The sequence below is a fragment of the Drosophila persimilis genome, unplaced genomic scaffold (genome assembly GCF_003286085.1).
Source record: "Drosophila persimilis strain 14011-0111.01,24,50 unplaced genomic scaffold, DperRS2 tig00000199-arrow-arrow-pilon, whole genome shotgun sequence".
NCBI classification, from domain to species: domain Eukaryota; kingdom Metazoa; phylum Arthropoda; class Insecta; order Diptera; family Drosophilidae; genus Drosophila; species Drosophila persimilis.
Genome location: NW_020825299.1, coordinates 17,050 through 42,823, shown reverse-complemented (window position 1 = coordinate 42,823; position 25,774 = coordinate 17,050). Strand labels below are relative to the sequence as shown.

At 41.8% G+C, this 25,774-nt stretch overlaps 6 protein-coding genes across 7 annotated transcripts; 2 read left to right on the top strand and 4 right to left on the bottom strand.

Moving 5' to 3' along the window:
- Positions 1 to 1,470: 1,470 nt before the first annotated feature.
- Positions 1,471 to 8,046, bottom strand: LOC113565885 (kiSS-1 receptor-like). Of its 2 annotated transcripts, none has more exons than XM_026989247.1 (5): positions 7,889 to 8,046; positions 2,884 to 3,488; positions 2,137 to 2,813; positions 1,821 to 2,074; positions 1,471 to 1,740 (listed from the first exon to the last, which is right to left on the bottom strand). In XM_026989247.1, the coding sequence occupies exons 2-5, from the start codon at positions 3,385 to 3,387 to the stop codon at positions 1,487 to 1,489; spliced, it is 1,689 nt and encodes a 562-aa protein (XP_026845048.1). In that variant the 5' UTR covers positions 3,388 to 3,488; positions 7,889 to 8,046; the 3' UTR covers positions 1,471 to 1,486. The 2 variants fall into 2 exon arrangements, with proteins under 2 accessions (XP_026845048.1, XP_026845047.1); XM_026989246.1 differs by having other exon boundaries at positions 2,884 to 3,485.
- Positions 8,047 to 16,963: 8,917 nt separating this feature from the next.
- LOC113565880 (protein RCC2 homolog) lies at positions 16,964 to 19,810 on the bottom strand. Its single transcript, XM_026989241.1, has 4 exons — positions 19,738 to 19,810; positions 18,847 to 19,241; positions 18,194 to 18,775; positions 16,964 to 18,130 (listed from the first exon to the last, which is right to left on the bottom strand). The coding sequence occupies exons 2-4, from the start codon at positions 19,186 to 19,188 to the stop codon at positions 17,594 to 17,596; spliced, it is 1,461 nt and encodes a 486-aa protein (XP_026845042.1). The 5' UTR covers positions 19,189 to 19,241; positions 19,738 to 19,810; the 3' UTR covers positions 16,964 to 17,593.
- Positions 19,811 to 20,632: 822 nt separating this feature from the next.
- On the bottom strand, positions 20,633 to 21,890 carry LOC113565876 (protein ALP1-like). Its single transcript, XM_026989238.1, has 2 exons — positions 21,651 to 21,890; positions 20,633 to 21,592 (listed from the first exon to the last, which is right to left on the bottom strand). The coding sequence occupies exons 1-2, from the start codon at positions 21,888 to 21,890 to the stop codon at positions 20,669 to 20,671; spliced, it is 1,164 nt and encodes a 387-aa protein (XP_026845039.1). The 3' UTR covers positions 20,633 to 20,668.
- Positions 21,891 to 22,006: 116 nt separating this feature from the next.
- LOC113565873 (sesquipedalian-1-like) lies at positions 22,007 to 23,496 on the bottom strand. The gene is made up of 4 exons (XM_026989233.1): positions 23,366 to 23,496; positions 22,972 to 23,307; positions 22,696 to 22,914; positions 22,007 to 22,433 (listed from the first exon to the last, which is right to left on the bottom strand). The coding sequence occupies exons 1-4, from the start codon at positions 23,424 to 23,426 to the stop codon at positions 22,141 to 22,143; spliced, it is 909 nt and encodes a 302-aa protein (XP_026845034.1). The 5' UTR covers positions 23,427 to 23,496; the 3' UTR covers positions 22,007 to 22,140.
- Positions 23,497 to 23,634: 138 nt separating this feature from the next.
- LOC113565874 lies at positions 23,635 to 24,349 on the top strand. Its single transcript, XM_026989234.1, has one exon. The coding sequence runs from the start codon at positions 23,663 to 23,665 to the stop codon at positions 24,194 to 24,196; it is 534 nt and encodes a 177-aa protein (XP_026845035.1). The 5' UTR covers positions 23,635 to 23,662; the 3' UTR covers positions 24,197 to 24,349.
- Positions 24,350 to 24,559: 210 nt separating this feature from the next.
- On the top strand, positions 24,560 to 25,690 carry LOC113565870 (protein slowmo). The gene has a single exon (XM_026989230.1). The coding sequence runs from the start codon at positions 24,684 to 24,686 to the stop codon at positions 25,341 to 25,343; it is 660 nt and encodes a 219-aa protein (XP_026845031.1). The 5' UTR covers positions 24,560 to 24,683; the 3' UTR covers positions 25,344 to 25,690.
- Positions 25,691 to 25,774: the final 84 nt, after the last annotated feature.

Below are 25,774 nucleotides of genomic sequence, written 5' to 3'. Positions count from 1 at the left end.
TAATAATTATTATACCCTTTGCAAATAACATTTTTACTAAGATTTAAAGCTTTTAAATTGATTTGGATCCAATGGGATTCTTTAAAGATTGTTACCCAGCGTATCACAGGGTATTCAAAGTCCTTCAAAGTTAAAATGAAATAAAACAATTACAGGTTTTTAGTATGTAGCATATTTATAGTTTTTAGAGTTTCTCATTGGTTTTTTCGATGAAGGTTTAGTTAAAGTACAAAATGATATTATTAAAAGTTAAGTTTAGGGTTTCTAGCCACTAGTTTAAAGGCGATAACAACAGCTGCTGCTTCAGATGGCTTTAAGGTGGAAGGTGGAAGGTGGTTTACATACAGTTTAGAAATTAAATGATTTGATTGACGACAGCATTGCTTTGTAAAGTAAAGAAATACACAGTAGTTTCCCTCAGATGTGCCAATGGTTGGGGTAGTGTAGTATAAAAAGACCTGTATAGAAAATGTGGAAAAGTTGGCAACGGATAGTGGCAGATTAGTTTTGCAATTGAGTGGGCGGCGGCAACGGGGAAACACTCCCAAGCGAGTTGTCCATATTGCAAATGAAACCCGAACCTGAGTCTGATCTGATCTGATCTGAAACGTGCGCTCGGAGATCTCTCTGTGGATTTCTCTCTCTCTTTCTCTCTCTTGAATTGCACTGTACGATATTCAAAAATGGTTAGAAAAAGTGTATAAGAATTAAGTCATAGAAATATGTATACAATACTCGTTTGTTTTTTTAAATCTTTTCCACACATTTATAATCTTTTTTTTGTTAGATTTTTCGTTTTTTATATATATGTATATGTATGTATATATGTAAGTTTATGTATGTTTCGTTAGGTATGTACTCGTATTTGATTTAGATTTTGTTAGTTTTTTAATTGTTTAAAAGTTTTAGATCTCGTTTAGTTTGATTTGCTTTCGTTCGTTTAACTTGGCTTAAAGCGTTCATCTTATTGCTTATCTATGAGAAGGAACATAGTACAATATTTTGTATTTTGTTTGTTTTTTTCGTTTCGTTTCGGTTCTTAAAAGACTAAACAACATTTCGAACAAGTCACTAGAAGAGTTTTGCTTTTGGTTTTCCGTCTATCATTCATCATTCATCTCCGACAGGTTTCGGTTTCTCCTTTTATTGCATAGCTTTAGGCGCACAACATCGTAGTGTAAATAAGCGTCAACTAACACTGCTATGAGTGGCCGCAACCACATATATATATGCCCTATGTATTATGTATTTGTATATATGTATGTATATATTATGTATATATTGTAGTAGGTTTTGCCAACTAATTGCGTAGAGCTTTTGAAAAACATCTAGATAGTTCGTTTTTGGTTGGGTTCTGGTAGGGACCGTAGGGCAGGGGGCTAGACAGGACTCTTGAGGATCAGGTCGTAAGTAAAAAATATATTATATACGTATGTATATATATACTATATATATGTATATCAAGTTTTTTTAGTTTAGTATCACACTAGTAGAGATAATGCGAAGAAGCCTGAGCTCTATACTGTTTCGGTGTCAGCTTGATCAGTTTCGGATTGAATGCACCCAGGGCCGCCTCATTGGTGGACGATGGCGGTGGGGGCACCGTGTGCGTCCGGAAGCGCGATCTCAGGAAATTTTGCATGGAGCGCAGCCGTATGATGGGCGCACAGGGCGATTGTCGAAGCGAATTGTGATTGAGCGCCCAATAGATGACCGGACTGATGGCCGAATAGAAATACCCTGGAGATAATTATAAAGATTATTGAGTAATCCGTCATCAGTCATCCGTCATCCGTCGTGCACTCCTGTCCAGTACTCACCCAACAACAGACTGAAGTAGACAGAGGATTTGCTGCAGTATTGCTTGTAGCCGAAATTCTTATAGAATATGCAAAAGACATGCGGGGCCCAGCAAACGATGAAGATTAAGGCGGAGGCGATCAGCATGTTGGCCAAGTGACGGCGTGACCTCAGCGTCGAGGTCTGTGGCAGCGGTATGCCAGGCGTGGCCGGACCCCTCCCAGCCCGATGTATCCGCTGGCGCTGCGAGTGGGCCCGTATCTCCCTCATGGCCCTGCGGGGAAGGAGCATTCAAATTAAATGCGATTCGAACCAAAATCAATTAACGCTAATCACCTGGGCGATATGGGGTTGCTGGAACGAAAGGAGCCCGGCTCAAGGGCCGAACCAGATCCCGGCAGGCGAGGCTGTAACGTGTGCATTTGTATGTCCCCGGGACTCACGGCCATTTGCCCACCGCCGCCAGTGCCATTCCCATTCGAGGTATCGTCCACGGTGGTGGGGCCTCCACAGGCCGCCTGCTGGGCATTGGCGCAGCCCGTCACAATCACCATGTGCGTCTGTCGTCGCAGGATGGGCATGGGCAGGGGCAGCTCCCCGTGGGCCGCTCGAGCCGTCAGCGACAGGGCGCAGAGCTTGCGCCGCACCCCGTAGTGATTGAGCAGCACCCCCACCCCGGGCAGCACGAACACGGCTATCGTGTGGAAGATGATGAACGACATGAACATGGCATTGGCCCCCAGATCAGAGGTGCAGCTGATGCTAACGGGATTCGGTGTAGTGCTGGCGTTCGTGCTACCAACTCCCTTGATGATCACCGACTTGGCTATGATCTTGTAGGCGAACAGGAACGGCGTACTGATGGCCGCCGAGGCCAGCCAAGAGATCAAGGCCAGGGAGACGTGCAGATATCGACGCTGCCGCAGCTGGGCCAAACGAGGATGCTTAACGGTGGCATAGCGGTCCAGGGAGAGCATGAAAAAGGAGATGGTGCTGGCCGCCACGGGCATGACCTGGTCCAATGAGAGACAGAGAGAGATTATTGCAACATAACAACATAAAATATGAGAGAAGAGAACCCACCTGGATGTAATGTATGACCTTGCAGAGCACCAGCGGCAGCGATCTCGTCCTGCGGTTCATGGCCAGATTCAAGAGCGTAACGGGCGCCGAAATGCCCGTGACCAGCAGATCGGCAATGCACACGGCCAGCAGTAGGGGATTCCGCAGTCGAACCGAGGAGGCCGAGCAAAGGGTGAGCACCAGGGTGGAGTTGCCAACGACGCCGCCAAAGACCACGAGACCATAGCTGACGGCCAGAAGGAGGAGCGTCAGCGAGGATATGGCATTCTCCGAATCGCCGCCAGCAGCGTCAAGGTCATACGGATTGATCAGGCTAAAGTTGCCGTAATCAAAGTCCGTCGCCGAGCCCTCCAGGTCCGTGGGCAGGGTTCCAGTGCTGCCACCTAGCTGGTTATGCTCGAGGAGCGCGTAGTGCAACTCCGTGGTGTCGAGGTCGTTGTTCGGCTCGAGATGATGCCGGCGGTACGTGTGCTCCCACCATTGCTGCAGGCTGTTGCTGTTCATGCTTCCCGTAACCGTCGTATTCCAATCCTTAGCCGTATACGTGTTCGATCTTCGTTGTCGATGCGTTTGTCTGGCCGCCTCATTTCATACTAAAGGTGCTGCTGCCGCCGTTGCACAGGACAAAAAAAGGTAGCAAAATGTAACAAAATGCCATCATCATCATCAGTCTTTCTTGTTTCCCCCGCAAGGACACACTCACACACAGGAAGCAGACAGAGAACAGAGCAGAACAGACACCGACATGGCATCCAGCACTCTCCAAATTCCACCCACACACACACACACACACATGAGTGTTACGACCCTTAGTCCCCACCCACTTACCCATCGCTGACACTGACACTTATGCAATGAGAGAATACGAATGCGAACAAGATAGCAGGAGGGACATGGTATGGGAGGGAGTAGAAGGTTTTGATACCCTTGCAAATCCTAAGTGCTTAAATCTTTGATGTTTCTTCTGCAGAAAAATTCAAGATCTGTTCAAAGTTGTAGACAATCAAAATAGAATTCCCAAACCTCCTGTCCAAACCATAATACCCAACAAATTAAAGGGCATAACAAGGCACACACTCAGAGATTAGTGCTGCTCTTCCTTCCGCCTTTCAGCCTGGCTGCTGTTACCCCATCGCTGGCCCTGCGAGCCAAATGAATGGCAACCTTGCACTTTGCGCCCTCGACAAACAACCGCAAGGTTTGCCTCTGCCGCCTCTCTGTCTCTGTCTCCGTAACCGGCTGCTGCCGCTGCTGCTGGTGCTGATTCTGCCTCAGATACATGCCACTGCCACATCTGCGCCCAGTTGACGTTTAAGCCCCATCAAGGAAATGTGCGGGTGTCGGCCAAAGTTTGCACTTAATTGCGCGTTAAGGCCGCCACAGACCCACACCCAGATCCGGAACCGGAACCGGACCCGAGCCCGAGCCCGGCTTAAGCTTAAGCTTAAAGAGTGCTGCAGTTGCAGGTGCAGACCGGACCGAACCGAACCGAACCGCAAAATCCCTGGCATTGTGGCAATAAATGCAAGCCAGCGCCCAGCTATTAAAAATCTTAATTGAAATTGTTATCAAAAGCGAGTTAAAAACTCATTAAGCGCAGTGGAAAGGAAAGGGTGAATCAAGATTCAATTGGGACATGACATCCCTCAGAGGCTTTCAGGAACAGAAGGACTTGTGCCATTCATTTTTTGACTTGGGAAACTTGGAGCTAAAAGAGTAGAGCTGTAGTTGGTTGCGAGTAGCTCGTAAAGTTCTTCTAAGGCTTCTCCAACTAAGTCTTCTTTATTGAAAATGTTTTACAACTAATATTGCATTTATTTCAAGTTACAAATATGTATGTAGTTCTGAGGTATGCAAGAGCTAGAAAAGGTCAATTGTAGTTAAACATCTCAACGTTAACTTTACCAAGTCGAACTTTCAGTAACTCAAATAAAATTGAGTGGGAAATGGTGCCTCGATTTAGAGAAATTCAATGAATTTCGATGACGGATGAGTTTAGTTAAGTTATATATAATTTAATGAACGTAGATCGCTAATAAAAAATTGGATTTTGTAAACAGTTTATAGAGATTTCAAGAGCACCACACCCATTAATGATTTTCGTTTTAAAAGCTATAAATACGAATCCCGATAAGTAAGCTACATAAAACGTGCAAGCAATATTTTCAATAATCATGAAATTGCATCGTGCGTCACCCTAATAAAATTCCACCGCCCACTCCCCACTACCCACTCGCGGGGGGTTGGCTGCCTGCGTCAGTCATTGTGCAGGCAGCCCCGTCTCTCTCCTTCTTCTCCTCCTGCTCCTCCTTGTGCTCCTCCTATGACTGGTGTGTATCAATTTTGTTGTGTGCGGGAGTGTCCAGGAGTGGATTGAAGGGGAAGGGGCTGCAGCCTCCTCCACCGCCATTGTCCTGCGCACTGTCAATGTGTGCGTGCGGAGTCTCTATCGGTGCGCTTTATGTGTGTGTGTGCGTGTGCGTGTGATGTCAACGCTTTTGCCTTTTGCTGTGGTTTTTTCCCTGCTCTTTGTTTTGCCGTCGGACGGGTGGGCTATGCTATGCCGGGGCATCTGGGATGATGTGAGTGACGTTTGCTTAATCTGCTTAATTTGCGTTAATTTAATCGTGGCTAACGGTGTGTGTGTGATTATGTATACATATGTATGTGTGTGTTTGTGTGCGGGAAAGCACATGTTGCTATTGCCACTTCGACGCCTAGACCTTGATTTTGCAACGATTGCTCCCAAAGAATTACTATTACATTCCCATTGTCCCACACACAGATACACTGGATGACAAAAGTGTATAGACCCCCACATTTGCTATCTTCAGAGTTCAGATCTGATTCTAAGATGCGTTTTTGTGCGGTTTATCCTAAATCCTGAATCCTAATCTGTACAAACCCCAAGTAACTCTTAAGGCGCTCCCTAAACCGCTCTTTATTGTATGTACTATTTTTTTAGGCCTACAAAATTAAAAAATTGATTTTTGGTACATCAAGATTGTTGAATCCTATTCAATTGGCAAACTTACTGTATACACCTAAAAAATAAAAATAATTACTGAAGAAAAAATGTTTAAAAATACGAACAAAATATACATTTTATATACTTTTTTCCATGACTGTAGGTTTTGTATGGTGGAAGCTGCTAAATATCTCCGCGCGGGATTTTGTGTAAATGTATCCATGGGCATGTGTGTGTGCGTGTACTTTTTCACCTATTGTCTAAATGCCAATAACCTGTTGAGTGGTCTTATTTATTTTTGAACTCTTTGAAGGAAATCATTTGGAATCGACGGGACCTACCGACTATGCGAGAGTGAAGTGAGAACGGTAAACTTCTCATTAAGTGGCAACTCTCCTTCATTAAAGGGGGGAAGCCCCGCCAAACCATAGTGGCGGGGTGACAACTCTGGCCCGGCGGGGGTGCGTGCTCGCTCGATTCGCTTATTGAAAATAAAATATGTATGTATGTATTAATTTACGTCACTCAAACGTCAGCAACAAGCACAAAAGGTGACAAAAGCTAAGCTGAGGAAGAAGGCGCAGGCAGCCCCAAAGAATGGCCATAAGAAAAGCCAATGAGATAAAAAGGAAACGGAACGAGCGTCCAACGAGAAGCGAGAGAGCGGCGGCGACGAACGCGATGATGATGAGATTTGTTGTTGCTGCTAATATGAAAAGTGTCCGCCACAGGTGAGTTAATATAACAGACACACGCACACGGCCACAGATACTCCCGTACACAGATACACTCAACAAAGACCCAGCGACCCGGCCCGGCCCGGCCCGGTCCAGGACCCAAAACATAGGGATACACATAGGGGAGCGGGAGGGCCTGACGTTGCTGCCGCTGGCTCTGCTTGCCCGCTGCTTTTTGTCTGTTCTGTCTTTATTGATTTCGGCAGCTTTTATATTATAATGGGGGGTGGGTGGATGGTGTGGTTGGGTGGTTGGGTGGCATGGGAGTGGACGTACGAGGAGGAGTGCCGTGCTGTCCAAGCGTACGTTTTGGCTTCTTCGTGACTGCCACAATGGCAAACAAACAAAGCCTTTTGGTATCTTCTTGGGAAATGCGGGCCCCCAAAAGCCTTATTCGATGAAAAACAGTTATTATTATATTATTTTCCACCTATTATCATATAATTTTGAAGAGTTTTTTTACATGAATATTCATAAAGGAGCACACCATCAGGGCAACCATCCCTTATTTCTCTGCTAGTATTGTATTTGTTAAGGAGGTGTGTGTAAGCATAATAATATTTTATATCTATTGTAGTACAAGAGTTCTTTTATATAAATGTTCATTAGGAACACGCAATAATGTACTTAATTTATTTGTTGCAAATTCTTAATAAATTTTTGCCCTGCTATCATACATAGTATGATATAGAATGTCACTATTATCTACATATAAGACCTGCCCCACAAGCTCTTTCAGTATCTTTTTTGGGGGCATTGAAAACCAATTTGAATAATATTTTGCACCCATTATCATATAATTTCGAAGAGGTGAATAATATGAATATTCATTATAAATACTCCCTCTCACGCACATCTCTCCCTAACTATGTGTGTGTGTGTGCGTGTTCTGCCTCGCACACTCTCTCTGTTTCTCTCAGCTTTAAGACCCTATGCAAACCTTTTTCGACTAACAATGAAGAAATGCGTGGGCCTGGAGGGGGGAGGGATGGATGGATGGATGGGTGGAACAGACACTCACACATTCGCACGATAACAATCCCTATCCCTATCAAACTCACACCGACACAGTCGCTCCGCTCCACACAGTGGGTTTCATATAAAAAACCGACACCATAATTACTAACCATCAAAAAGCGCGTGATGGAGTGGCATGACAAAAGGCAAAAAAAATAATGTTGCATACCAATTAGTGGAGGCATCAAAAGGAGGCGGCACAACACTCCCACCACATACCTCAACACATATAGTACATATACCCCTCCCCCCCCAACCCACTCCTCGTACGTAATATTCCTACCGTGTTTTGCTTAACGAAATTTCTGGGCTGATGCTGCTCCTGCTGCTGCTTCTGTTGCTGCTTTTTGTTGCTGTTTTTATTGCTGTTGCTGTTGTTGAGTGGGGTTTTTGGTGGTGGTGATAGCGACGTTGTTTATTTTATAGAAGGCACTGTAATTTACAGTTAGAACTATTTTGCATATTTTGCTGGTATTTATTGCTGTTTCCGCCGTCGGTTTTTTTTTCGTTTTTATTTAAATTTATTTATTTTTTGTTAATTTATCAAATAACACTTTTAGCAAATATTTGTTGTATTTCGCCAGATTTTTGTTTCTTTTATATATTTTTTCGTCGGTTGTTGTAAAATTTGTTTAAAAATGTTGCCCGCGTTTTGTGCTCTGCTCTTTTATTTTCTTTTCTTTTATTATATTTTTGAAATCATAGTATTTGTTGATATTTTTTGTGACTGTGTGTGAAGAGTGTAAATTAAACAACTGCGGTAGCGGATTGTGTTTTTAAAAAGTTTTTATTTTACTTCGAACTTCACTGATATAGATTTAAGTAGAGGGTCACAAAGGAATTCCGGGCCAAGGGATTGCGCGATCTTAATATTTAGCTAGACTTTGCGGTGTCGCTGCTGGATCAAGACTGATTTGAACTTTCTGATCTTTGCATCGTTGATCCCTTTCGGGAATCGTTTTTCTATAAACATTTCAATTGATTTCGCCATCCCGAGTATTAGATTTCGTCATCCAAAGAGAGAACTGTAAAAGGCCTAAAGTGCAGGATCTGCAGAAAGCCGGGAGTGAGATTGTTTATGAGAAGCCGGGTGTGGGCAAACATTGGTTTTCCATTTAGGCGAGTGTCAAAGAATGGGATTGCGGCGGGGGCGCTTGAGATTGTACATCTTAGAAATCAATTAGGCGGAGGCCCAAGATTGAAATTGTTTTCGTTTTGGAAAACCAAAGATTGTTTACAACTCGTATAAGAGCTCAATGGAATTGGGTACGTTAACTCCCCCCATTCTTAAATGTTTCGTCCCGATACATTTTGAAGTTCTGATAGAGCTCTAATTTCTTCTGACAGTATTTGAATGTTGCTTTCCACTATTTCTTCTGACGGTATTCTTATTGATTTAATAAGTACAAATTTGGTTAATTTATAGCAGAAGTAAAATAACATTAACAATATCAAAATGATTAAAAATAATGTTGTTAATGGTAAGGCCGTATTACCTAATGTTATAAGGGGATTTAAAATATTAACATTATCAAAAGAAAATTGCTTATCATTTGATTGTATATAATCAACTAATTCAAAATCGCTATATCTATGATGCGATATATATTTTAGAATTTTACCCTTATCATTTATGTGGCTTATATTATTTATTACAATTGTGTTGTTGAATATAAGGAGATACGATCCTAACAAAGTAGTATTGTCTACGATATTTTTGCCTGAAACTAATATGGCACCATCCTGAATGATGTCTATTTCTTTGTTTTTTTTCCCTTTTTTTAGTGCAGTTGGCTTTAAAGCCATTAAGTAAATTGGTGAAACAGGTACTCTTTAAATTTATTTGTGCGTAATTGTTAAAAGTTTCACTTTTAAAATTATTCATTAAATAGTATTTCTCCTTACATTCACAAACTTTTTCACTTATAACTAACATTCCATCATTTTGTGAGATGGCTCTTGCATGGTAAAACTTGCAAATATCTTTAATTTGAGGATATTTTATGTAAATGATTATTAAATCTGCATTTCGAATTATTTTAACCGTTGCAATGTCCAACAGATCAGACAGTTCAACATTATGTTTTTCATGCTTATAAATGTCCTCTATTTCGTTTTTATTTAAAATTTTTGTATTGAAAATGTTTACTTTTAAGAGGGTTATGGTATCAACTAAATTTAGTAGGTCAAAAGTTATTAATTTTAAACGATGCTTTCTCAGTATCGTTTCTTCATTGAAGATGACATTCTTTAATGAATTTGATAGCAATTCAATTTCTTTGAAAAATTTGGAATTTATTACAAATTGTTTATTATTATTTTCAGTTAATTCATTTACTTTATTTTGTATTTTCAAAGAGTCGTCATGATCAGGGCTGCCTGCTATCCATTTCCAAATGGTACCTAATTCATTTATTCCCCTTTCTTTCCGTTTTGGAACTAATTCTGAAATCATTAATTTTAATAGACTTAAGTCCATTGATATTTCCCACTCATCGTCTGAATTAATTGATTTGTTGACATATTTGGATTCTTTATCAATTATCTCTCTATAAAAACTCAAATTAGTAATATGGAAAAGTTCAGCGTATGTTTCATAAGTGTAAACGTCTCTGTCGTCTTTGAGCAATAGATAGTCACTATGCGTATAGTCAATTACTTCCGCAGTCGTCAATATAACAAAAGTCAGTATTAGTATATTCGCATACATTTTCTGGAAAAAATATTTAATATTTGATGTTATCTTTATGTATAATTCTGTTTCTATTGTTGATTATAATTTTATTCGGTCGATTTTCCTTAACTACCTGCTTTTTGTATCGGGATTGAAGTTTATTTCTTTCCCCGAATTTCTTTTCATAGACTACTTCTCCTATTTTATAATCTTTTTCTCTTCTATCTTTGTTATGTATCTTAAGCATTTTGGTCTGAGCTTCCTTAAGTAATATTGGATTATGTTTGTGTTCTATTTTGTTATACAATATGTCATATGGCATTTGATTGGTCGTTGAATGTATCGTCAGGTTATATTTCAGTGCCGCCCTTATTATTATTTCTGAATAATCTGTTAGATTTAGTTCATCCTTGATGCACCGCGCTATTTCTGTTAGTGTGGAATGTACCCTTTCTACCTGACCATTTGAGGTGCTGTGTCTGGGATCAGCATAATAAATAGTTAAGTTACTTCTTTGTATGAATGATCTAAATTGTGCTGAAGTAAAGCTTGGTTCGTTGTCAGTCATTAATGATGTTGCTAACGGAAAGTGTTGTAAAATTTCCATTACCTTATTTTCAATGTTTAATTTACTTTGAATTTCCTTGACCACCAAGTATTTGGAATAAGAATCTATACAAGTTATGAATGTTAGGTTTTGGGCATAGTATATGTCTAAGTGTAATTGATCTCCTTCTTTTGCTGGAATGGGAGCTTCCCCAATTGGAATTTTTACAGGGTGTCTCCGATATTTGTTTTTGTTACAGATCTCACAATTTTTTATATATTCTTTTAATTTTTTGTGCAGGTTTGGCCAATAATACAGCTTAGTTATTTGTTTGTAATTTTCGTCTAGTCCTCTATGGGCTCTGCAATGTGTTTCTTCTATAATTATAGCTTTATCTTCTGAATTTACTACATCTTGGAGGAACTTTCTTGTGAAGAGAAATTTATTTATGAAGTTTTCCTTTAGCTTATTTTGGATAAGGTATAAATCTTCTAAAGTGCAGTGTATTCCTGTGGTTAAGTGAGGCTGAATAAATTCTTTTAAAATGATTAGCAGATTGTCAACCGTATCAAATTCAATAATATGTCGGGTATTTTCATAAACTCTTACTAACTCATGAACTGTGAATCTCCCTTGCGCTAATAGTAGCTGCTGTTTAAATTGGTTTAGAGGCTTGCTAGTCTCTTGAATGACGTTTTCGAAACTACTCTCTGCTGAATGCTGAGTATTTATGTCTGATTCTGATTCTGTCTGGTCGACATCACTATCTGTCATATGATTTATTTTAATCCGAGATAACGCGTCCGCTACTACGTTAGTTGAGCCTGGCTTATAAATGATTTTTGGTGTGAAACTTTCTATGAAGTAATACCAACGTTTCATTTCAACATTTGGATTTTTTTGCGACATTGCAAAGGACAAAGGTTGGTGATCTGTATGTATTTCAATTCCACTCACTCCGTATAAATAATTTCGCAAATTTTTTAATGCCCATACAATAGCTAATAATTCTTTTTTATTAGTAGCATATAATTGCTCGGTTTTACTTAAAGTTTTAGAAATAAATGTTATGGGATTCCCATCTTGCGACAAAACTGCACCTATTGCTATGTCCGATGCATCTGTGGTTAATGTGAATTTTTTATTGTAATCTGGTTGTACTAATTCAATATGTGCTATTAAACTGTCCTTTAAATTATTAAATGCTCCAATTGCTGGTTCATCCAGCTGTATTAATGCTTTCTTGGATGCCCTTCGTGAAACTTTCCCATTTACTCCGCTCAGATATTTTGTTAAAGGTTTGGCAATTGTGGCATAATTTCGGACAAATTTTCTGTAATACCCTGTTAGTCCTAAGAAGCTACGTAGCTCTCTGATATTTTTAGGAATTGGATAGTTTTGTATTGTGGAGATTTTGTCTGGATCTGTTTTAATGATATTTTGGGAAACAATGTATCCCAGAAATTTGGTTTCCAATTGAAAGAATTTAGACTTTTCAAGTGAAATTTTCATGTTAGCGTTTTGCAATATCTGAATTATATGAATTAGATCTTTATAATGTTGTTCTATAGTTTTTGAAAATATTATTATATCGTCCATATAAACGTGACAAGTTTTCCCAACTTGTTCTCTAAGTATATCGTCCATTGCCCTTTGGAAAATTCTGGGAGCGTTCGTCAATCCCATAGGCATTCTTAGAAATTCATATTTGCCGTTATTTATGGAAAAAGATGTTTTTTCAATATCTGATTCCCTCATTAAAATCTGATAGAAACCTGACTCTAAGTCAATGGCCGAGAAATATTTCGCTTTACCTAAATTGGCAAGGATTACTGAAGGATCTTGCATAGGGTATCTATCCGGTATAGTGTTTTCATTAAGTTTCTTAAAGTCTATTACTAATCTATGCTTAGGAGTTCCGTCCTCATTTACTCCCTTCTTTGGTACTACTATTACCGGTGAATTATATGGGCTTTTACTAGGTCTGATTATACCTTCATCTAACATTTTACTTATTTCGTTATTAACGAAATCGTTAACCGAATAAGCGTATGGATACTGCTTGCCATATACCGGTCTATCGTGTTCAGTGTTAATCTCTCCTTTTATATCCGTTCTGAACGGTAACTGTAAATTTATATTGGCATGGTCTTCTTCGATGATAGATACCATTTTCTCTCTGAGATTTTCTAAATTGTCCTCTTTGTAGGTTATTGTGTTATACAATTTCATTTTTTTCAATTCAGAATTTGCATAATTTTGAATGTCGGATATTTCTACGACGGCGCGTTCAGGATTTTTGCATCCCAAACTTTTAAATTGTTTATTGTCGGATAATTCAACGACGGCGTGTTCAGGATTCTTTAATCCCAAACTATTCGAACTTTTAGTGTCGGATAATTCAACGACGGCGTGCTCAGGATATTTTAATCCCAAACTATTAAAACTTTGGATGTCGGATAATTCAACGACGGCGGGCTCAGGATATTTGAATCCCAAACTATTGACGGATAATTCTTCGTCGGCGTGCTCAGGATTTTTTGATCCCAAGCTATATAAACTTCCTTCTACCTTTACTGAATCGCTTTTCATTTCTTTTTCTTCTTCAAAATATTTTTTTATTATATATTCCTTCAACGGAAGGATGGTTTTTCCTTCTATAAAGGTTAATTTGTTTAAAGAAAGGACCTCGTCATATATTAGTTTCTCCTCATTGTCTTTATAACTTAAAGTCCCCTTTCCTGTATCAATAACCGCTCCGATTTTCTTTAATAGGTTAAATCCTATTAGTAAATCTGCCTCCATTCCATCTATTTCATAAAACACTTGCTTTGTGTTGAAAATTGTTATATTATGGAAATATTTAATTATTGAAAACCCATTCACTGTAGCAACTTTCTTATAGATTGGTAATTCATTTTTATTGTCGTAAATTCCTTTTTTTATATAACAGGAAGTTGCTCCCGTATCTATCAAAACTTTTAATTCTCTGTTTATTTTTTTGTCTACTCTTTTTAGGTAGGGCAGACCTACTTCGGGGGCTGATCTAAAAAATGATCCTCCTCAATGTTATTTATCCTCATTGCTTTATTAGCCGGTTGTTCCGACATTTCGTTTAGTTTTCGTTTCTGCGCTGGATTGTCGTTAGACTGATTATTCGGGACTACGTTTGCCCTAAAATGCTGGGCTTGGCTATAATTGTTATTATTTCTCCTAAAATAACCGTTAGTATTCTCCCGATAATTTCTATTGTTATTATTTCCCCTGAATTGATTGCTGTTCTGTCGGTTCCGGATTTGTATAGATTCGTCTACCTCCATTGGTTCTGGGGCCTGATTTTGTTGTCTATTACCCAAGAAATAGGGTTGTCCCCAAGACATGTTATTCCTCTGCAAATCCCTTTTTTGGTCGAATGGTGAACTGTTAGTCCTAGGTTGTCGTTGGTTGAATCTTAAGGTATTAAAATTATTATTCCCTGAATTTCTGGGACCGCTGAATTGGTAGGCAAATTGGGCCCGAATGTTATTAGATTGCAATTCCTGTACCTTTGCTAAGGCATTCGGTAAATCTGGGGGATTCAATGAAAATAGGATTTCAGCAATGCCGCCGTTTAGGCCAGTGACAAAAATGCGTAAGGCATTGTCTCTAATTTTTTTATTTGATTCCTTGGTGATCTCACTGTCCTTTCCGTGAGTCATTATTGTCTTATTTATTAACAAGGTCATTTTCTTGTTAACCTCGTTATAGAAATCTATAATTGAAAGGTTCCCTTGTCGGAGAACGCTTAATTCCTGTTCTATTATGTAAATAGGTCTCTTGTCACTGTAAACAAAGTCAAGCCGTGAAAGTATGGCATCAAAATTTAGAACTGTCCCGTGGTTGGTCAGTGCGTCATGTGCTGGTCCTGTTATTTTGTTTCTCAAAATTGTTAATGCAATATAATATTGCTTACTTCCTTTCTTATATAACTTCACTGCAGTTTCTGCAGCTTCCCTCCATCCTACATATTGGTTTAATCCACCATTAAAAATTGGTAGGGATTCTATTACCTTCAATGTGGTGTCGTCTCTTATTGTCTCGTCTATTGTTTCTGCCTGATAATCCGATACCTGATCGGATTTAGTTTCTATTTGCTGTTTTAAATTTACAATTTGCTCTTGTACTTGTGAAATTTGAAGTGCTATCAATTGTTTGACCAGATCTGCTGTGAGATCGGTCCTTGCTTGAGAGTTAATCATTTTTAGTTTTTCAAAATCTAAAGTTAGCTGATCCACTTTTAATTTTTCTTATATGTTAGTTTTTATAATCTTATATATCCTAATTGAACTTATATATTTATTAATACAACTCTTGCTCACGAAATATCCGGTAGGGGTCGTCCTTCTTAGTTTGGCAGATCTTCGAACGGGTCTTCCTTCTTAAATTTCTTTGCTCAGCTGGGTCTTCTGGGGGTCTTCCTTCTTTGGCTTCGCTGATCGTTTCACTTTCTTTGTATTTTGGTTTTGTCGGTTTTGTTGGTTTTGTTTTTTTAAAAACTTTGGGTTTCTTTGGTTTTTTTTGTATTTACGAATTGCCTTGATTAGCTTTTTGTTTTATTTGTATTTTGCGTTGTATTTGTATTTGTATTTGTATTTGTATTTGTATTTGTATTTGTATTTGTTTTTGCACACCCTAAGCTCCGGTTTGTTTCCTTTTTATCTCACTTTTTTTTATCTATATCACACAGTCACTCCGCGTTTTTAATTTTGAAGGATTTATTCCATTAATTAATTGTCCTTCGGGTTTCGGCACGACGCAACACTTTTATCATTCGGTGCTTTTTAGACAACGTCGCCCCACGTTGGGCGCCAATTAAACAACTGCGGTAGCGGATTGTGTTTTTAAAAAGTTTTTATTTTACTTCGAACTTCACTGATATAGATTTAAGTAGAGGGTCACAAAGGAATTCCGGGCCAAGGGATTGCGCGATCTTAATATTTAGCTAGACTTTGCGGTGTCGCTGCTGGATCAAGACTGATTTGAACTTTCTGATCTTTGCATCGTTGATCCCTTTCGGGAATCGTTTTTCTATAAACATTTCAATTGATTTCGCCATCCCGAGTATTAGATTTCGTCATCCAAAGAGAGAACTGTAAAAGGCCTAAAGTGCAGGATCTGCAGAAAGCCGGGAGTGAGATTGTTTATGAGAAGCCGGGTGTGGGCAAACATTGGTTTTCCATTTAGGCGAGTGTCAAAGAATGGGATTGCGGCGGGGGCGCTTGAGATTGTACATCTTAGAAATCAATTAGGCGGAGGCCCAAGATTGAAATTGTTTTCGTTTTGGAAAACCAAAGATTGTTTACAACTCGTATAAGAGCTCAATGGAATTGGGTACGTTAACTTGTATGAGTGTGGTATGTGTGTGCGCGTGTGTGTGTGAGTGTGTCGGGGGGGACAAACAAAAAAGAGTCCAAAAAATAAAACTCAAATTTTGGCGTGCAAAAACTGTTCCTCAACGGCGCACATTACTCGACAGGACTACGGAAGACTGTGGCGGTGAAAAAGTTTCCATGGCATCCCGGAGAGTCCACAGCAGAGTTCGGCGGAGTCAAAAGTCGTCGTCGTGCAGGAAACCCGACGATAGGACGACTCGACTTGAGGAGAGAGCTTTGCCAGAGCGAAGCTTTTTCCCCCACATTGACTTTCGCTTTCATTCAACATTTGCAGCCCCCCCTTTCCACTGGCAGGACTGGGCCAACAGATAAGTGACGGGCCACAGATTGAGGGGGAGGTACTTTAAAACTATTAAGGGAATTTCCAGCTTAGTATCGGGGGAATAGAGTGCGTCAGATTGTTCATTTATGATATTATAGCAAAGCGTCTATTTAAATTTATCAAAAAGTATCCAAACGACACTCTGGCAATGAGAGCTGAATGAAGGACGAGTCATTTTGTTGGCCCAATTGTGTCTGTAGAACTGTTCCGATCAGAATATATTTGCTCAGATATACAGTACTTTACTCGGTTGAAAGGGAACAAAAACTTTCAAACACACTCTCACAAATTATAATACTCCTAGATTTTTGAAGATGGCATGGTTATAAAATCACCCATATTTTAAATACTAACATTTTCTTTATTTAAATATTCATTTGTATATGATTAAAATGCATGATGTACTTGTGTAATAGTTGCAACTTGTATCGGATTTGCTCCGTGGTATACTTTATAAATGTAATATATGTAACCTACGCGCTTAAATTGTTAATTAATATGTTTTGTAGTTTTGTTTGCTTTGCCTTTCGTTCACTCTGTTCAAAATGCAGAATACTGTTGTATGCTTGTATGATTGTTACATCGAAATTAAGTTACAGTGGGGATAGATGTACTACATTTTTGTTTGTGGGTTCATTTTGTAAGCCTAAAGGTGGGCGGCAATAAATTAAAGGGAGGGAAAGGGTGGAGTTTTATCAAATACGAAAATAAATTATGTTAAAACTTGTAAAAGTGGAAAAGGAAATAAATATTTCCGAGATTATATAAAATGTACGTAGCGAGTGCAGCGTTATTACAAACTTTCGACTTATAGCATACAATGTTGATGGTTTTCCGTTTGATTTGTTTTTTTTTTGTTTTCAGTAAGTAGCAGCAGTGTTTCGATGATCAGTTCTCAGGGTTTCTCGTAGTATTTCGTGGTAACCTATGTGGAGCAGTATTTGTTGTTGGCAGCGGTATACTTATCAGTAGCAGTGTATTGCTTTTGGGAATACTGCCCTCTCTGGCAGCTTCTAATCGTCGATGGTGTACTCGGGCAGCTTCTCGTACTTTTGCTTGGTGGCCTCGTGTGTGGTATCCACCAGCAGGGCGGTGTGCGAGTAGCCCATTGTCACCTGAGGTATTTTAATGCCGTCCATCTTCGGCACCTCCTTGGGCACCGTCGAGGACTTCTGGAACTCTCCAATGCCCAGCTCCCCAAATGTGGGCGAAGCTCCCCAGGCAATCAATGTGTCGTCAGCCGAAATCATGATCGATGTATTGGCACAGCCAAGATCGGTGATATTCCAGCCGGACAAGTCTTGTACGGGCTTCGGATACATGTTGGCCTCGCCCGTCTTCTTGTTTTGGCCAAAGAGATAGAGCAGACCCAGCTCGTTGACAATCAAGCTGAATGTGGAGCCACAAAAGACGCTGCGCCCACCCCGACCCTGGGTATCATAGAACTTCATCAAGCGCGGTACCATCTCATCCTTGGGCTCGGCATGGCCCAGGCGACCGAATCCGCCAAAGCCCCAGCTATAGACACGCTTCTTCGAGTCGATGGCCACCTGTTAATGGATATTATTTGGTTTAAATAATGTACGTAGATAATATAGAGGAATCTTTTATACCGTGTGATTGTTGCCGCAGGCAAAGTCAACGATCTGCACGCCGTCCACGGGCGTAACATGGCCCTCCTTGCTCTTCTCAATGTACAAGACTACCTTCTTGGGCGATGTCTCGAAGTGAAATGACAGCTTGTTGGCATTTACAAAGTACTTGGCATCCGTATTGTGACCCAACTGTCCGTACTCCGGCAGACCGAATGTATGCAAGTTTCCCTTGATATCCAAGATGACCGAAAACTCGGCGCCACAACCTATGCGAATGATGGGTGGACCCCGATAGTTGATCGGAGTGGGGGAGTAGATATTGGCATGGGCATTGCCCACACCGCACTGCCCCGACTTGTTCTCGCCAAGAGCGTACACGGTTCCTGTGTCGGTCAGGAAGAGTGTGTGATGGCGTCCCACAGAGGCCTGGACAATGTTCAATTGCTCCAAGGCCGGAATGATTGTGGGTTTCTCCACCAGTTTTACGTCCGGACTGAAGCCCAACTGTCCGCTGGGATTTCGGCCAAAGCCGAGAGCCTTGCGATCCATATTGATGAGTATGGTGTGGGCAGCACTCGGACCACTGGCAACATACCGATACTGGAATGAAGAAACGCATTCGGAAGGTTAGCTTCTCAGATCTAGGGATAATCCCTGAATAAGCGACTTACCTTCTCCTCTGTAAACCGATGAAAGCTGTACAAGTTGGGGCGCACTTTTGTGACATTTTTGCGATCACGTTTACCGGTCAGATCCCAGGTAACCATGCCGGCCAGAAGCAACTGTCCTGGCGTCTTCTCCAGCGTGGAGAGCAAGTCCTCGGGCAGCTTGCTAGGCGGATCTAGATCATCGTTCGGTATGAGCACCTCCATTTGGTTGGCGGCCGCCTGCCGATTGGCGGCATCGTCATCGGAGTCATCGCTGAATTCATCCTCGTAGTCCGACTCCTTCTTCTTGGGACGCCTCTTGTTGGGACCAGCTCCATTGCCACCTGCCTTGCGCTTAGCGGACATATTCTCAAGTGAAGTTTCAAGTGGAGGGGTTTTCGGCTCTGGCTGCACAATAGCTGTAACGGAAGAAGAGGCAGGCGTTGAGAACCAGAAATTCGGTACGCAGCAAAGCAGCAAGCAGCAGAGCGTGACCCGGCTTTGCTCTCACACGCTCAGCTCTATACGTATATGGTTGTTGGTGTGCGTCTGTGTGTGCGTGATTGTGTGGTGGTTTTTGCAAGAAAAACAAAATGAAAGCCGCTACTGTCTCTGTCAACGACGCCGACAGCAGGAAAAACATTTTCTTCTGCATGATGAATCGTTTTACTTGAATAAAACAAAGCATTGCATTTTCTTAGACAATCATACGGTTTATTTTGCAGCTGTTCATATAAATAGCAATGAATGGCGGCCAAAAACACATTTGAAAAATTTAGCGTCACTTTACAAACACACAAAGACATTGCCAGAATTCACTGCCTGAAGCATTTTCCCTATACTAAGTGTTTTCCCCAACTATTTCGGCGGGCTGGTAATTTATGGACATGCACTATTTATTATCTCTAGACTCACAGTTTAAAACGCGGATTAAGCAATAAATTTCAGATTTCGCAGCGAAATGGCAAACAAACAACGCTAGGCTACAGGGCTGGAGCGCATATATCGAACAGTGCCGATGGATGGCAATAGTATCGGAATATACCGATAAAACGGAACAGATGTCAAATAATTTTTTTTAACAGACTCTGGAACAGTTAATTAACAGTTCGTTTTCCAAACAAATCAATTCTTGGGTTTTCTTCAAATTTTTTCGTATATATTTCTGTACGTCCTAAATCGTAATAAAAGTAGGAATGAGCCATTCTTCAAAAAATAAGTGCGGCGAGGGCGAAGATGGATGGCAGTGGAATGCAAACAACACAAAACTGCTTGTGGATCTGTACGAGGAGCGGTATCTCCTCTTCCAGGATCCAAGAGTCAGGAAGCGCTCCCTTTGGCTAGAGATAGTTGAGGACATGGAGCGGGCCGGATATAAGGGAATATCAGCAGACATCTGTGATCGCAAATGGCGCAATATGCGGAAAACCTACCGCACGTCCAAAGAGGCAATGCTCAGGAGTGGGCGTAAAGGTGTGGCTTGGCCATATTATGACGTCTTTGACAAAATGCATCAAACTGAGGGCCGCCCACAGTCGGTATCAGAGAAAAACTCTGACTCAGATGACACAACATTCAACATTGCAGTGGCGGATATTCTGGCGGCAACCTCTGAGGGCATACCATCCACCACCACTTCCGACGATCTCACAGTGACACAGGAACAGCAACGCCAGCTGCTGATCCTGGAGCGTAGCCGTATTGCAGCCGTAAAAGAGCTGAGCAAGCGCATCGACGAGTCCAATGCCATACAACGGGAGAGGAACGACCTTCTCAGAGAGTTTCTGGAAAAAATATAGTCAATCAAATGTTTGTTAACCAACTAACCAACCAAATCTGAGTGTATTTAAGTATTATTAATAAAACCAGCAATTAAGCGATCGCGTTTTTCTTCTACCGCCATGATATTCTCCAAATCCAGAAGCCCATGCTCATCATAGGGGATTTTCTTGTGGTTTTCCGGCAGCATATCAAAAGCCAGTATGTCATCTTCCATGCCCTCCACGCCCGAGTCCAATATAAAATTGTGTAGCATGCATGCGGCGGAGATAACAGTAGTGCCCAATTCCAATGACGACACATCCAGAGAGTCCAGACGTTTGAAGCGCGATATGAGTGTCGCCAAAGCTCGCTCCGCTGGAGCATTCCACAAGCGTATGGCCAGATTGTACTGGGCATGGCAAGGCGTTAGTTCTCCAACGTAGGGCGTCATCAGATTCAGCAGGAGCGGGTACGTTTTGTCCCCCACAATGTGTCTGTGTTCTGCCATCAGCGGCGTCTGCGTGTGAATGAGTTTCTCGAAGAGGGGACTGGCAAGCAGAATGCAGTGCTGATCATCATTGGGTGCATCGACGTAGACGTCGAGAAATCGACTTTGCGCATCGCAGACAGCCTGAAGGGTCAAAGCCGGGTATTGTTTCGGATTGTCGTCGTCTATGCGTATGGGCAACTTCAGGGGTATGCGGCACTCCTCGATGACGCCCAGAACGCCGGGAAGTTTGCTTATAGAAGAACTACCGACTCCTGCTGCTCCATATTTTGGCCATTGAACGTAGCACGGCATTAGTGCGGAAAAGGCAGACGTGACCCATTTGAAAATCTCATGTCCAGAGCTCTTGGATATGGAATAAATCTCGCCAGCGTCCCGAAATGAGATGCCGCCACCGAGTAGCATCAAAGTGTAGAGCAACTTTTCCGGCAGGGAAACGCTTCCGATGGGCTGATACTGTTCCGCTCCCGCAATAGCTCGACCCACCACCTGCAGCAGTGTCTGCAAAAGGAAATCGTTAGATGTGTACATACTTCATATTTTCGAAGCCCTGCCAGACCTCAAAGGTCGAGCGCTGCATGCGAAATCGCTCCTTAAACTGATCATCCATTTTCCGCACCGAATCCTTATTTTCCTGTTCGTCTTCTTCTTCGGCCTCCTCCTTTACGGTTTCCTTCACGGCCACGTGCTGCGTCAAAGTGCCTTCCAGGGAGACTAGCTGGGCAGCCTGATGCAGAAGATTGGCCTCCACTCCATCGTCCAAAAAGAAATTTAACAAAAATGTTTTCCGGACGTTCATTCTTCTAAAATCAAAACAAACGCCAGTGGGTGGTAACAGATCAAATTGTATTTAACAGAGTGTTTATTGCGCTGTTAAGCGCACTGCGGCGTCTGCAAACATCCATACAAATGCTGTAAATTTTCAAATATTTATTTGAACAAATATTATTAAGAAACATTTTTAATGGTGAAACGTTATCAATTTTCATTAAGCGGATAATACATGCTGTTGGCATTTTGGGAACATTCGGAACACACACACCCATCTATCAGAATTGGATGAGCGGCTGCTTTTGGGTGGCCCGATAAGCCACTATTCCGGGCATCAATTCCTTGCGAAAATGCTCATGGTTTCTGTTGAAATCCTCCTTGGCCTTGGCCTGTCGCCTCTTTTGCTCTGCGCTGTCGATGTGATTGTTGTTGGCGTTGCGCGGTAATACTGTAGGTCTGCCAGCCGTTTCCGAGCTCTGATGATCGATGTAAAAGGCACTGGTCACAGGTTGAGGTGCCGGACGGCGGTGCGCCTTAGGCGTACCATGTGGACTTCCGTTCCCATTGCCATCTGCAAGTGGTATATGTTTATAGCCTTGCGATGAAAATATGCAGCAAATTTTCGAAATTATTTCGGCTAGAGGCATTTTTTTGATAAAGTTTACACAGATAGAACTGGACCGATTCGGACTGAGCCTGATAAGGTGAGAGTGGATAGTGACGAAGAATCTTTGGTTTTTGGAAATGCTCTTGCTCTTACTCTTATCTCTATTCAATGTAACGGTAAAGAGAAAACAGCTGGCGCTGACGTCACCAGTTCAGGGCGTGCGTACCTTGCTTAATCACGAGCTGCTCCTGCTGCAGTCGCGCATTGCTGGAGCCAAAGTACCCATTGACAAATGGCATGGGCGACATGACCACTCCGCTCCGCAGTGCACTTTCGGGCGGCGGCGGTGCTGGACGATTGAATGGATTTGTGCGCCTGGGCGGAGGTTTGGGCTTAGATCCAGTTATGGCATTCTGCGAACTCTCACCCACGTTCCCGAGCATCTCTGCGAAGTTTGTACACAATTGATCATCGTAAATTCTGAGAGACTTTCTGGGCTTACTATTTTTTGAGTCCTCAATCTCCTGCAGCTGCCTCTGCAGCTCTGCCACAATTATCCGTTTGTACTCATAGCCGGCACAGGTCAGTGCCTTCATCCATGTCTCCATGCTCTCCTGATCTTCGGCTGCGAGGATGTAGGTGCGATTGCCATTGAAGGCTATCTCGAAGCAGTAGTTGTCCACTTCATTGGACAGTTCTATGGTGCATCCCTCTACGATAATAAGGCCCAGAGGCTCCTTATCCGTCCGAGCTTCGAAATAAAACAGCAAATTGCCCTTCAGCACAAAGTACCGCCGTTGAAACGCTTTGTTGACCTCGCCCCGCTTATTCAAGAACCCTACGAAGGAGATTTTTGGTGATTAGTAACAGAACAAACAATAAAAAACCACTACTACCTTCGATATCGTATGGCGGCGTTCTCGCAAACACGGACAAATTCTTCTCGTTTATCTTCATGCTGGCCTCGGATGGAGTAGAAACTACATTCGAATTATAAATAGAGTTCACCCAGATAGTTTTCGTCGGTTCTTTTTCGATTTCTTTATTATTGTGATGTGCAGGTAATTGACGCTATTGAAGAACAGCTGTTGGGCAGTGTGGCCACATCCTACTATCGGTCATTTATCAACTTACTATTATTGTCAATCGACGTCACATCGGCAAAGGAAACAAAAAATAAACACAATTAAAGGATGTCGTACTTGCTCACCGAAATAGCATTGGAAATGCTGGGCTACAAGTTCTACGACACCAATGGGACGTTTCATCTGACCAATTTTCAAACGAATACGGCCCTGGCAGACACCAATCCCAACGAGCCTTCGTTGGAAGAATTAATTTACTCCGATGAACCTAGGGTAAATGGGAAATCTACTAAAGCCAAAAAAAAGGAGCCAGCTGCCTCCACAAGCAAGGGTCTTTCTGCTGAAAGTGCTCCGATGCCTCTCAATAATCGACGCACGCCGGCTCGAGCCCTGGCCAAGATCATGGACTACGAAAGTGACAAAATTTGTAACCAAATCCGTTCGCGTCTGGCCAAGTCGATCACCAAGCGCAATGCTGCCAACAACGAGACGTTGCTGCTAGAGTGCTTCCAGGATGAGACGAAAATGATCCAGGAGGATGCGATTGAAATACAAAATTTCCGCTCGTACCTGGAAAATCGTCTTCTACTAGTCGACAAGCGTCCGTACGAAAAATACACCAAGACTTTCGGTCCAGAGTGAATACCATTTCGTGCGATAGCGTAAGGATAGTCATAAGCCTGTACATGTTCAAAGAATATCTCAACAATTGCATTAAAGTGTAATAAAACAGCCATGCATCTAATGGAGCGCACTGTCTTTCCGCTCCATCTGATGCATGAAAATTATCAATAATCGGCTTTATCGTATGCAATCCATCACTAAAGAGTGTGACCATCTAAAGCTTTCTTGTCTCATCAATAGCTTCGATAACTTCCAATCATCGGAAAATTCCCATCACTTCTCATCGCACAACAGAGGTTAGAGACCCCCCACTCCCGTAATATTCGATAATTACAGCATTTTATGTCAAAATTTCGTTTTCCAAATACATAACACTTTTGTCTGTTTAAAAATTGATTTACGTCACTGCCCCTGCAGGCTGCAAACAAGCCTAGTGCTCGGTTGCGAATAAACAAAAGAGAGTCAAACCCCGACAGCGAACTGTGACGACAACAAGGCTTGCATAATGAAAATCTGGACGTCGGAACACATATTCAACCACCCATGGGAGACGGTTACACAGGCGGCATGGCGGAAATATCCCAATCCCATGACGCCCTCAATAATTGGGACTGACGTAGTCGAGCGCCAAGTCATCGACGGCGTTCTGCACACACATCGCCTCGTTCAATCCAAATGGTATTTCCCGAAGTGGACGCACGCGCTGATAGGCACCGCAAAGTCGTGCTTTGCCAGCGAACGCTCGACGGTGGATCCAAAAACCAGGCAGATGGTGCTGAAGACAAATAATCTCACATTCTGCCGGAACATTAGCGTCGACGAGGTGCTTTACTACGAACCACATCCCGCAGATGCCAGCAAAACGCTGCTGAAACAGGAGGCCACAGTAACTGTCCACGGCGTGCCGCTATCGCACTACATGGAAGACTTACTCACATCCACGATTAGCTCAAACGCTGGCAAGGGACGCCAAGGCTTGGAATGGGTGATCGGACTGATCAACACTGAGGTTAAAGGTATTGCTGAGTCAGCCGCACGGGGAACAGATGAGCTGATATGCACTACGAGGCGCTCCATTGACGAAGTCACAGAAAGTGCCAGAAAGGGCATGGATGAGATCAGCGTGCAGGCATCCAAGGCGGCAAAAGCGATGCACATAACATAGGTTTCGATGCAGGGGCTGTCAAGTAAAGCAATTTTATTGTAACCGCAAGATACGCTGTTTTTTTAGTACAATTCGATTGTTTCTTCGAATTCCATGATATATTTTATACAACACACAATTGTTATCAGTCTTGAACTGAAATTGATAAGATTGGCGGGCATAGACTACCACATCCGTGCGAATAGAATAGGAGCTGCAATGCAACAATCCACTAAAAACCTATACTGTCAAACTATTTATTCAAATCAATTTAAGTCTAAGGTTTATAAAATGCCACAGCAAACATGGGAGGAGAAGAGCAAACATTAAAAGCGACAATTTGCATACAAATGCGTTTCAAGTTCAAATGGCTTTAATTATTTCATGTATGGCGTATCGGCAGTGAAGTGACCGCTAAATGTAGCAATTGCCACGATTTTGAATGGCATATA